The following is a 12732-nucleotide window of genomic DNA, read 5'->3' on the forward strand; positions in this document are numbered from 1 at the left end:
CCAGGAGAACCTCCAGAGCCTCAGCCCCTGCAGTTGCGTTCTCCAGCAGCCTTGTAGGCACACACGGGAGACTCCACGGAAGGAAAGAAGAAAGAAATGCATTTAGGGAGAAAGTTCTATAGGAAAGAAGAATGCAAACAGGGAGGAGGAAAGAATAAACAGGATGAGAACAGCTGGTTAACTTGAAATCTCTCCTCTCTGAACAGTCGAGAGTAGGTGTGTACAATCTCCTTTACTTTGAGGTCCTCAAACCAGAACTTAATTTATCAAAGGGACCTTTCTCTGTGCTCCCACTCATTTTTCATGGGTTTGTTTTAGTCCATTTAGTCAGTTGTCATTTTTTCAGTGACTGTCCTTACTTTTGGACAAGAGCTTGTCATGCATCTCAAGGTACACCCCCGGTTTTCCTGGCCATTGATCGAGGCCTGGTCAGTGTGGGTCCGCAGTGAGCCCAGCCCCCTCTTTCCTTCCCACGGGGCTGTCTGCATCCTCACCTGCTTCCACACATATACAAGCGGGGAGTTCTGTGCAGGTGACTTATGTGGACTTTCTCTTAAAGGAGTTGGGGCCATGTGATGAGTTTTCTTTTTAAGTTTGCAAAGCTGTGTTGGTCTGTCCTTAGAGGAGGTATATCGAAGCCATAGCAACATTAAGGTAAAATTTGTATTTCTTCTCTGAAGTCTCTAGTCACAACTTCCTGATTTTCATCAGTTTCTTGTAAAATTCTCCTTTTTATGTATAACAAATGGGCGAGTGGGGGGAGGAGTGACTTTTGCTTGCTTTTGTTTTTGTGTTGCTTTATTCCCCAGAGTGAGGCAAGTTTTGGTAATGTTTATAATTTGTTCTTGAAAATTAGAGTATGTTCCAGAGCATAAGATTGGAAGACAGTTATTAGAACTCCTGGATTTTTATGTCTGATTCTTAGAGTTAACTTCTTTTGGTTCAGGCAAGAAACACTTTCCTTATCTTCCTCATCGGAACACTTTATGTTCCTACCAGGGCCATCCCAATAGTCCACATCAGGACTAAAAATAATATATAGACTATATCACTATATATAGTTACATATGATATATTACATATTTGAGTATAATATATAGAATATATACTGGCTTTCTTTTTTCCTGCCTTCTTATGCTTCCAAAATCTTTATTTGGGCTCAAGGAGCTAGATTATCACAAATCTATACCCAGTAATATTAATTATTAATATGCTTTACCCAGCCCTATGTGAGTGAGCAACAAAGCTGAGAACCTGACTTAGAGGCCAACAGGAATGGGAAACTGCTTCACAATGAGCATGCAGTGGAATTAGTCCCTTTGGACTTGGCTTTTCATTCTCAGCTTAGAAAAACTCTCATAGGGCTTCCTAAAGGACCATGATGTTACAGCTTCACTTTGAAATTAAAAATATTTCTGAATCCTGCAGCAGAAAACTTACAGAGAACATTTGGGCTCATTGCTTTGCTTGGGACCCACACAGAAGCACCAAATAGTCCGCCCAGTAGATCCCACACAAGGTTGCCCATCTACTCCTGTAAATAAAGGAGAGGGATGTCTGTGCAGTTACTTTCGCCTCTGGTTGCAGAGCCTGGAGCCTTGAGCTTGGACACTCAGTCTAGACTCCCAGGGTGGTCTGTCACATTTTGCTCCCTGCCTATGAACAGATGTAGTCGTTGTTGTCCTGTGGTTTTCTCAAGCCTGCTCCCTCCCTCTCTTCCTTCCTTCCTTCCATAACTCAAGCTTATGTTTAGTGTTGGGTTAGTTGCTGCTTACCCTCTTACATAGGGCCCTATTGGAACAAGGGTCTGAGCCTTGCAGCTCCCCTACTTTCAGGACCTCTTCACAGCCTCTCTGATGAACCAACTTCAGGCAGCAAGCCTTCCAGCTTTTCTGCCCAGTTGCCCCAATACACTTACAGTTCTCCAGCCCCAACTGGCCATATGCTGCCCACAGATGACATCAGCAAAGTTGTGTGTTGTTAAGAAAAGCATCTCTCTGCCAGAGAGACCAGGCAAGTGACTTGGGATGCGGTCCCTTCACAGCCTGCTGCAGAGGGAGGGCATGGTCTTTGAAAAGGGACTAGGGAAACATCTGAATTTGAAAGAGATGGGCCCTGTCAGGGGAGCAGTCAAGACTGTTGCTGGGTTCTCTGTCATTGACGTGGATGACCCAGCCTCAGTGCCACTTCTTTGTCACCCACAGAGCCTGATGATTTTTATTCATTTTGGTTATTCTTACCACCAAGGGCAACTGATGAGAAGAAGTAAGAGTTAAAAGTTCAGAGGTACCTCATCTGGTTGTGTTCTACAACAGGAACAGTTCTGGAGCCAGGGTTTCTAGTTAAAAAACAGACGTGTGCTGCCTGACGTATGATATCTGAGAGGAAACCAGTCTGCTGCTTGGAGGAAGGGCCCCAGAGCAGGCAAGGCCTCCTGTCCACCAAATGTGGCCCCTTCAAAATTAGGAGTATGAGATCAAGATGAAATCATTCAGGCCGAGCTTTCTGGGTGGTAATAGATAATTGATGCTCTTTCTACATCTGTAAGACATTGTCCCCAGCATGCTGGTGAGCCATCTGCCCACAAATGACCCTGCACCTCCCACCCTCTGACATGCTGAGTGTAACCACCTATTCCTTTTGTTTTCCCAGCATTAATAATAAGCTACAGCAGCCAGAGGCAGCTGCCGGGGTATTAGAATATGCCATGAAACACTTCGGAGAGCTGGTAAGTTGCCTCATTCCTTTTAGAAGAGCAAGAGGTAGCCACCTGGCTAGGGAGGCACTAAGCCACGACCTTAAGAAAGTTACTTTTCTTTTCTGTTTTTTTTGCCAATTGTTAAAAATCTGATGCTGACTTACCTATATCTTGAGGTTGAAGGAGACAGTGGCTGTATGGAGAGTATTCAAGCTGAACAGAGATCGTGAGGGCAGAATCTAAAAAACAGTAATAACTTGTATTTATCAGACTCTCAGCATGCGCCTAGCCCTTTGCTATGTGCTCTATGTACTTCATCTAATTCAGTCCTCACAGGAACCCTTTGAATGTGTACTATTGTTATCCCATTTTACAGATGAGGAGACTGTGGTCCCGGCAGGATAACAACCTTACCTGAGCTGACCGTGAATAAGTGGCAGAGCCAGGACTTGAACCCCGGGCAGTCTGGTGTCAGAGCCCAGGTGTTTAACCCTGACCAGAGTTGTCTTTGTGTCCTCTGTGACAGCCAGCATTGCCACTGGCCCATAGTTAAGGCTCAGTACCTACTTCAGAGGAAACCATGGGTAATTCTCCAGAAAAAAATATGCCATAATTTATACCTGATATTGGGGGATTGTTCCATTTCATTATTGCTTATATAGCTTCTTGCCTCCTGCCATCTTTGCCCAACTGATATTAAAAAGATTCTGTTACTCTCTGTAGTCTTGGGAGAGTGCTTTGGTAACTCCAAACCATATATAAGGCATCGACTTAATCAACTTAACATTGACTTCCTGGAAGGTCAGGAAGTTCTGGGTCCATATATTTGATGAGGAACCTTTTATTAGTCAAGTAGGTCACTTACTCCAGTCTGCCTTAATCGAGAGCCCAGTGTGTTAGAGTGAAGAAAGTGACTACTTCACGGGCTTTTGCCTTCTACAAGGGCTGTTCGATTGGACTGAAACCTTTCAGGGAGTATTTTGCCATCTTGAGCACATATCTGTGACTAGACTAAGAAAGCATCTCCAGATGACAAGACAGAAGGGACTGTGTCTCATCCATCTTTGCCACAACCCTTGTTTGCAGAGGGAGGAAGGTCAGCAAAGAGGGCACTTCAGGTACTCCACCCAGAGGTGTCCTCTCCTGTGATATCCTTAGCGCTTAGACCGCAGTAATTGAAACAAGGATTCCACAAGCATCTGGTATTCAGGCGGTTTTATACCCCAGTGGCTCAGAGTACCAACCTTAAATGAAGAGCTCCCCCGTCTCCAGGTTCTGAAGGTGGCCGTTGCTCCAGGGTGGCTGCTAAGCCTATGGTGGGTTTTCTGTTGTATTGAGGTGGCTGAGTCACATTAAGCTCGACAGTGGTTGCTTTTTCTTGGCAGGGCCCGCGCTTTCTCAGCGCAGTTTAGGTAACAGCAATCTTGTTAGAATTTTGTGGGATTCATTGCTTAAACCTTATAGTTTCTGAAATCTGTTGCAATTCAAAACATCCTGCTCCCTACGTGACCTGCTCCGTACGCCGCCCCCCCCCCCCGCTTTCTGCGTGTTCATACTGAGTGTGTGCCACACATTCGTCAGGAGCCTTTGTTCTTTTCCACCCAGTACAGAAATCCAAAGTGGGAAGTTTACCAGTGTTACTCTTTAATTTCGGAGTTTGTAATTGTACAGTCTCTGCAGTCACTGTTTTCTCTGTAAGGTTTTGCTTTCATATTTAGCGTAGTGGAGCGGCATGATTCTAGACGAGCTTGGGGAATGGAGCTTAGGCAGTTTTACCCTCCACAGAGTCCGTTTTGGCAAACCTCATTGTACATGGACATTGGGGAAAGGGCTGCTGTGGCCGCAGAATTAGGCCTGGGGAAGCAGGCACAAGTTAGCTACCTAAAATAGAAATGACCTCCTTACAGAGGTTCAAGGAGAAAAGATTCTGTCAGAGAGCTTAGCACACAGTAGCTGTTAGTGTACGTGCTGCTCAAATAAGACTTTCATTTAGAAAGGAGAGAAAGGTAATGGGGGAAGCAAATGTGGGCCCTGCATTGTATCATACAAATTCCACTGCAGGATCGTATTGTTGTTAAATAAATCCCTGGAGAGCCACTCCCCTGGCCCAGTAGAGAAATGGTCATTTACCAAGCTGGTAATGAAGAAGCCCAGAAGACAGACTGAGGTGGAGGCAGATGGAGGGCAGACAGAGACATAAAACAGTCCCCGGGCCATTCAGAGAGCCGTAGTCTGCAGCTTCTAGACTGCAGTACCGCTCATTCACGTGGCCGACACTGAACTGCAGCGTGGCGCGCCATCTGCCGGGTAATGGGACCCGTCCTTTGGCCCCTGCCACTGGTAAAGCTGCCAAGTGCTAAGCAGGAGGGAACATTGGATGGGGGAGACTCTAGAAGAAGGGAGGAAGGTTTTTCCAAAGAATTTTAAGTGGCAGTATTATATTGTATTTTAAATTATTATTTCCTGAAAGTTTAAAAATGCATTAAGAAACGCAGAGAATCGAGAGCTTTTAAAAAGCGAGTGGTTTTCCTCCAGCAAATATGCAGATGTGACCTGGTCTTTCTGGCCTCATCCGGAAAGCAGCTGCCGTCCCCGCCATGTGGCCCACTGTCAGCATTCCAGCAGATTGAGGCCTTGGCATCCTTATTGGAGCCCTGGTCGGGGCTTCCTGCCATCCTAAATGATTTCCCCTGTCTTTGTATCCCCACATGCTGGAGTTCTGCTGCCTTCTGTGTCTGGACTGGAAGTGACGGGGGGGAAAGCACGGCCTGACATCTACTCTCAGATTATCCCAGGGTTGTTCCATCACTGTGCCAAGGAACCAGCATTCCCACCGTCACCAAACATACCTCCGGATATTCTGAAGTTCTTTTCAGTCAAAGCCAAGGCAAACTGTGATGGGTGAAGTGTCACGCATACAGCACGGCACACTCGGGAAAGAGAGTCTGTGGATTAAAAAAAATGTACCCCTGTGTTCTCTGTGCCTCCCAACAGTCCTCTTTCTTTTCCACTTGGCAGGAGATTCAGGCTACCTGGTATGAGAAACTGCATGAGTGGGAGGATGCTCTTGTGGCCTACGATAAGAAAATGGACACCAACAAGGATGACCCAGAGCTGATGCTGGGCCGCATGCGCTGCCTCGAGGCCTTGGGGGAATGGTAAGCTGTAGCGGGATGATGGCCAAGTTGCATTTGAAATGCTTCTCCCAACCAGAGTTCTCACCTAAGACTCTCATTTTTGTTTCACTTGGTTATTTTCCCAGGAATCATCTATCACTTTGGAGTGTTTCTCTCTCTGTTCTGTCTCAGTGCTAAATAGAAAGACGCTTTTTTTCTTTCCTTTTTTTTAACTTAAACTTTGTAATGGTCTGGGACAGGACAGGTGTGGGTGTGCTCCTGGGATCTACAGCTGTTTTCTCTCTGCCTCTTGACCTTGACTGACGGATGAAGACTTCATATTCTTACTCTGCAACCTTGATTTTTTTTCTTTTCTTTATTACCTCTTGCTAATGATTTTAGGAAAGAAGAACAGATGACTGCTTTCTTCAGGTGCTTCACCTTTATTGAATGCTTACTACGGGCTCAGCACTATGCCAGGCTCCAGAGATTAAAAAAAAAAAAAAATAAGGTCTCTTCCTTTGTGAGGCTGATGAGACAATCACGTTGCAGGCGGTTACTAGAGCCTGAGAGCCCAGGGACAATGAATGGTCTGAGCACACAGCTCTGAAAGACCGAAGTGGGGAACGGGGTGATCTTGCAGTTCTCCCTGGAGGAAGGCCTACGGTTGGGAGACAGGTGAAGGAGAATGGGGAGAGGGAAGGGGTGTGCCAGGGAGAAGTGACAGTAACGCTTGATTTAGAACACTTGCCTGCATCTTGGCCTAGGGAGTTGCTAGGGGATGTTAAAGGAAAAATGGTTCCTGTTCCGTTTTCCAGCATCAAGTGCAGTTTTTTAAAATAGCTAAAACAAAATGCCATCCTGCAGTCATGAACTAGGTTAACTACAGTTTTAAATAACAAACAGAAGGCTGTACTGCCTCCCCACGAGCAGATTATCTCAACTTCCTCTTGCATATGGGACTGAGTGCCCCATTCATTCATTCAGCCAGTCGTACTGAGCGCTTACTCATTGCTGGTGTCTGTGCTAGCCCCTGAGAACACAGCATGAACAAGAGGGACACAGCCCCTGCCTTCCCAGAGCTTACAGGGCAGATGACCAGGCTGCTGTAGCACAGAGTGAATACAGTTTTAAAGGAGAGGAGAAGCCCAGGGGCTGTGGGATATCAGAAGGGGCCCTAATCCTAGCTTGGAAGGTTCTGGAAGGCTTCCAGGAAGAAGTGATAACTATCTGGGACCCAGACAGTGAGGAGGAGCGAGCACATTATTATGTTAGGGTTCTGAAAGTTCAGTAAGGCTGTGGGGTCGAGTGTGTTGCGGAAAAGAGGTAAGAGGTGAAGCAAGAGAGCTAGGCAGGGGCCAGATCAAGTGGGGCTTATGGTCCACGTTAAGAGTTTGAACTTTAACCAAAGGGCTGTTGATTAGCCATTCTCCAAACCCCACAGAATTTTTTTCTTTGCATTCTTTCATTCAGTGCCCTGAATTGCTCACCTCCTCTTCTCCTGTTTCTACTTTTTGAAATTCTCCCCATCTTTCAAGGTCCACCTGAACTGTTTCTCCCTCCTTGAAACCTTTCCTGCCCTTCCCACCTTTCATAATTAGAGACAACCACTGTCCTTAGGTGGGTTAAGTAGGGTTGGCTTGGATGCGTTAGAAGTGACTTTATATGCGATTTTGTTTAATCTCCTTGTGTGACAGTTGGGAAACTGAGGCTCATAGAAGTTGACATAGCCTGCCCGAGGTCTCCCGAGAGCAGAGTCATCCAGGTCTCCTGACGTTGCACTACCCAGTGCCATCTACCTCTGAGCTCTTGAATTCGTTCCAGTTTTATTATTACCTATAAAGTATAAGTGGCTAGTGATGCTGACCAAGGGGTTTAAGAATGCAGTAGGCTAAAAGAGATTTTAAAAAGAGATGAAAGGGCTTCCCTGGTGGCGCAGTGGTTGAGAGTCCGCCTGCCGATGCAGGGGACACGGGTTTGTGCCCCGGTCCGGGAGGATCCCACATGCCACGGAGCCGCTGGGCCCGTGAGCCATGGCCGCTGAGCCTGCGCATCCAGAGCCTGTGCTCCGCAACGGGAGAGGCCACATCAGTGAGAGGCCCGCGTACCGCAAAAAAAAAAAGAGAGATGAAAGAAGTAGAATTCTTTTCCTGATCATATGCAGGTTTTTTGTATGGTTTATTCAGCCAGTTCTATTTAGAGTGCAACTTCTGGATTGCTTTTGCTTTGAGTATGTATCCTGAACGTGCCCGAGGCAGGTGTTCACCTGATCCAGGGTTACCAGTGAGTTAAGACCCGCTCCCCATGCTCAGCCTCTGGGAGCTGAGTACCAGAGACAGCCACCCCCTCCCCCAGCTCCCCAGCCACACCTGCAGCTACTTGAACCTAAGTAAACCTCCCTGCACTGTTCCTTTCATGGCCTCTGCATCCTTGAGGACAGATTCCTCAGGAATGAGATCATAGACAGCCAAGTACTTAGGCGTTGCCAATTGAAGAACGCTCCTTACACTTTTTGCTGCTGCACTGGGTGGGAAAGTCAGGGTTTTGGAGGGCCTTTTACCCAGTCCTCCCTGGGGTCAGTGAGAGGTGCCAAAGAGCCTCCTAGTGGTTGCCCCCCAGACAGTCTCATACTTTTTATTTCTTTGATTTTGCTCGTCCCCGTGCCTTTGAGAGTTAGGACTCAGTATATTCCGCATCCCTATTTGCAACAAATGTTTGTGGGAGAGGAACCCCGCCTCTGTGTGCACCGACCAGGCTCTGACAACAGTTCTGACAACTGTTGACACAGCCTCAGCTTGAAGTCAGTGCCTGTGTCCCCTGGCGGGGCTGCCTTTCAGGATGCTGATTCTGCACTGCTCCCTGCTTTGCCTCTGGAGTTAACAGTTGGTGGCGTTTCACACTGAACTCGCTCCCTGCCTCGAGATGAAGAGGAACGCTAAATCCCAGACCTGTGACACAGAAATGGGGGTCCTGACGAAACAGCAGAGGGGAGCTGAATTGCCTACGGCCACCAGCTGTGCAAATTTGAGTTCTAGGGTTGGAAGGAGCATTCAGAGATCATGTCACTTTCCTTTACCTCCAGACAGCGAAAATGTGCTGCCCAGAGGAGCTGTTCTATGCTCTGAGCCAGTGGTTCTCTAACTGTGGCCCCTGAATTACAGCATCACTATCACCTAGAAACTTGTTAGAAATGTACTTTCTCAGGCCCCAGTTCAGACCTCCCGAATCAGAAACTCAAGGATGGCACCCAACAATCTGTGTAAGGAGCCCTCCATGGGATTATGATGCACATAACAATCTGAGAACTGCTGCTCTAAGATAACCTCCAGCAGGACCCAGAGTGAAGGTTTCTCAGTTTAGACGGCAGGAAAACAACACTGAGCTTCATCCAGCTGCTGTCTCTGAGCTTCAGTAAGTGCACGGGGCAGGATGGCTGCCCACTTCCTCTTTTTTATCTTGGCTGCGTTTTGAGCTAGAATGCTTGCATCCCTGGCTCTCTTGACCTTGTGACAGAGAGACAGTGAAAGGTAATGACTGCCAGGCCATGATGCTGGATAATGGCCCCGAGCAGTTCTCCTAGATGTGGTCAGCAGTCAGCTTCTCGGTGAGCCCAGCCCAGATCCCTTCAACATCTTTATCTCCTCCTCGCTCCCTGTCCCCCATGTCACCTTATAGTACAGTGTAGCTCATGTCCCACGAGGCTTCTGAGCTGGGCCACTTGGAACTTGTACCTTTTCTCTTGACTCCACTCCCAATACCAAGTTAAAACATCCTGCAGCATCTCTTTCAGAAAGCAGGAAAGATTAAGGAGTCTCCTAGCTGAGTCTTGAAGCTCACATGAAAGCAGGAGCTCATTTTGCCCAGTAGCAGAATTTTATTTCCTTTCCCTCAGAAGTGCAACATGGGAGGGCAGCAGTTTTAACAGCCAACAGGACATCTTTTCTTGAGGGCTTCTGCTCTCTCTGTGTATCAGAGTCTGCTGAACATCATACGTATCTCATTGTCTCCTAGTCACACCCACACTCACGGTACTTGTGCGCAATCCTGAGAGTAAGCAACATCTGGATTTCTGGTAGATGTGACCATTGTAGCACCTTCTTCCTCTGTGCAGATTGATTGCATTTGCGTTTCATTTCAAACTGCAAGCATTGGTATGATACTTTTAAAAGCCAATTCTCCCTATAGCATGGAACCCAAAAGAATGTCCAGATGTGTCTCTTCAGATGGCTTTCTCTGTAGGCCTTCCAAAGGGAAAGAGCCCAGAGTTCATTGGCATAGGAGAAAAGTTATTTAATATTTATGAAGGGGGCCAGATGTTCACATTTCACGTCACACCTAGTTAGACACGATCCCTATCTTAGATAAACTCGCTCTCAGACAAATTATGAGCCACCAGGCCATAGAAACAACAAATGACCAGTCACTTCTCAATTATATCACACAGTCAAAAGTACTTTTTCTTTAAAGGCTCCCGGTTCAAGGCAGGCCCCTATCATCCAGTTCCTCCGCAGCCTCCAGCTAACCTAAGGGGCTAGAGAGAAAGATGGAGGTGATATCTGTTAACCCGACTGTATAATTCCTTTTCTTCAGGGGGCAGCTCCACCAGCAGTGCTGTGAAAAGTGGACCCTGGTTAATGATGAGACCCAAGCCAAGATGGCCCGGATGGCTGCTGCAGCTGCATGGGGTTTAGGTAAGGCTCCCCTCCCAGGCACCCAGTCAAGGTGAGGACAGTGAGGCTGGGGGCTCGCATCTGAAAAGTGTGGCACTGTGGCTGCAAGCAGAGATGTCAGGGCTATAGAAGCATAAAACTGTTCACGTCCACTTCTCCCTCCTCCATCTGTCCTTTCTACCTCATGACTTTGACTAACTTTGTTAGATGTGTCTAATAATGGCTATTCACAGGGAGGCCTAGGAAAACAGTGATCAGGCATCAAAACTGAGATATTTAGTGAAGTTTGTTTGTCATCTGGCTCCATCATCATTAGCCTTTTTCCATATTTCTGCTGTGCATGGGGTCACCACCTCATGATCCAGTATGGTTGCTGGAGCTCCACCAACATGTCTCTATCCTGCAGGAATAATGAGAGAAGTCAGCTGTCTATCTCCTTTTATTTCTTAACTTTTATTATAGAATTTTCCCAACAAATACAAAAGTGACTAGTAAAATGAACCCCTATATGCTGTTCACCTTCAACAGTTATAAACATTCTGGCAGTTTTGTTTTCTCTGTTCTCCTCCTTGCTGCCCAGCACTCAGCCACCTTCCTCCCATTCCCTGAGTGTTTTCAAGCAGCGATTTCCTAAAAACTTCCCGCAGACAAGTGTCGTTTTCTGACGTCAGACCCCAGCAGAGAGGATTCCCAGTGTCTGTTCCAGGGATGTTCTCAGTAAGAGGGGAAAGGGCCCATGGATGTCCCAGGTGGAAGCTGCACCTGTGGAGTCCAGAGGAAGGTTACATAACATGCACCTCCGTTCTCACCCTCTGAGTCACAGAGCTTATATCCTTTCCTTTCTTGAGCTCTGAGCTGGATCCAGAACGTTTTTCAAAACCAAACTGCTTCCTGAGGAGTCATCATTTGTTATTTGCTTTTGCCCAGAGGCGTAGAGAATGGGTGCACCAGTGGTCTGGAGTGAAAGGCAGGAAAAGGCCTCGTAAAATCAGCAGCCCTGCAGTCTGCGGCTAATGAAGCTGGTATCTTTCCTGCAGATGGTTTTGGAAATCCTGGCATTTGATACATGCTCACCCCAGCAGGGGAAGTGACTGTGTCTTTCCAGATGCCACCATTTCCCCAGTCTGCCCTGATATGACACTACTGTGCTGTGACCTAGCCCATCTTTCTGTTGTAACAGAGCCTCTTAAAATATTTATCTCCTCCCTCTGAGGCAAAGGTACTACCAGAGTGAGACAAGCAAACTGTTTGTCTCATCCTGTCCCCTGTCTGGATAATGGCCATATCAGTTGTTTAGGGGGAAGTGTAATGTCCAAGGTACCATTGAACTGTGAGATCCTCCGTTGGTTGGGAAGAAAGCTGTTCCATCTCACCTAGAGAAAGCTGGGCGAATTCTCCAGGTTAATGAGGTGCTGCGTGGCACCCTCCTGACCTGTGCTTATGTGGCTCCTTCCATCTTTCATGGAACTCCCTGGGGCAGCAGTGGAGGCCTGTGTTTGGAAGACAGATGTGGCCTTGTTAAACTGGCTCTCAGCCTCACAGAGTGTAGAGGCTCTGCAGGATTCGGCTACAGCAGGCTCAAGTGTGTCCTGTTTGAACCCCAAGCTAAATTCACGTAACAGTGACAAGGCCTATTTGAGCTGCTGCCTTTAGCTCAGCAAGCTGACCACCCTAATGCTTTTCTGTGTGTGCGTGTGCGTGCGTGTAGGTCAGTGGGACAGCATGGAGGAGTACACCTGCATGATCCCTCGGGATACCCACGACGGGGCATTTTACAGAGCCGTGCTGGCGCTGCATCAGGACCTCTTCTCCTTGGCGCAGCAGGTACAGACCTCCATGTACCCAGACCACCTACAAAGGGAAGGTAATCGCATGCACCCTGTCCGCGCCTGGCACGTGGCGCCTGTGTAAACAGGCTGTTGTACTTCAGCTCTGGCGTTTGGCTCTGTGGCCTCGTTAGAATGGCTTCGGAGCGCAAGGCTCGGTAAGAAGATGACTCCCAGCATATCAGCCGGGGCCACTTTCTGCTCTGAGAGAGGGACACGTGTTCCAGAAGTTACCGTTTAGATTGCTTTTGGAGTTGGCTTCTTGGGTCATCGTTGCATCCTTTTTACCATGTTGCTTTAGCACTGCTTGTGGTAGAGAGAAACTGTTTTACCAAAGGAGAATTCAGAGAGCAGCATGCCCCCTTCTGCAGCAGAAGTCAGTCACAAGGTTCTTCTGGCTCTGCAGGCGTGTCACACACTGG

The 12732-nt window shown here is 47.5% G+C and overlaps 1 protein-coding gene across 3 annotated transcripts in view; it reads left to right on the forward strand.

The window, feature by feature from the left end:
- Positions 1–12732, forward strand: part of MTOR (mechanistic target of rapamycin kinase) — a 117502-nt gene that overhangs the window by 73246 nt on the left and 31524 nt on the right. For all 3 annotated transcript variants that reach the window (XM_082660176.1, XM_082660178.1, XM_082660177.1), the window contains exons 29-32: positions 2653–2728; positions 5717–5856; positions 10405–10505; positions 12193–12308. In XM_082660176.1, the coding sequence (XP_082516302.1) occupies positions 2653–2728; positions 5717–5856; positions 10405–10505; positions 12193–12308 (433 nt within the window). The remainder of the gene's footprint in view (positions 1–2652; positions 2729–5716; positions 5857–10404; positions 10506–12192; positions 12309–12732) is intronic.

This window comes from Grampus griseus (genome assembly GCF_964374135.1).
Source record: "Grampus griseus genome assembly, chromosome: 1".
Taxonomy (NCBI): domain Eukaryota; kingdom Metazoa; phylum Chordata; class Mammalia; order Artiodactyla; family Delphinidae; genus Grampus; species Grampus griseus.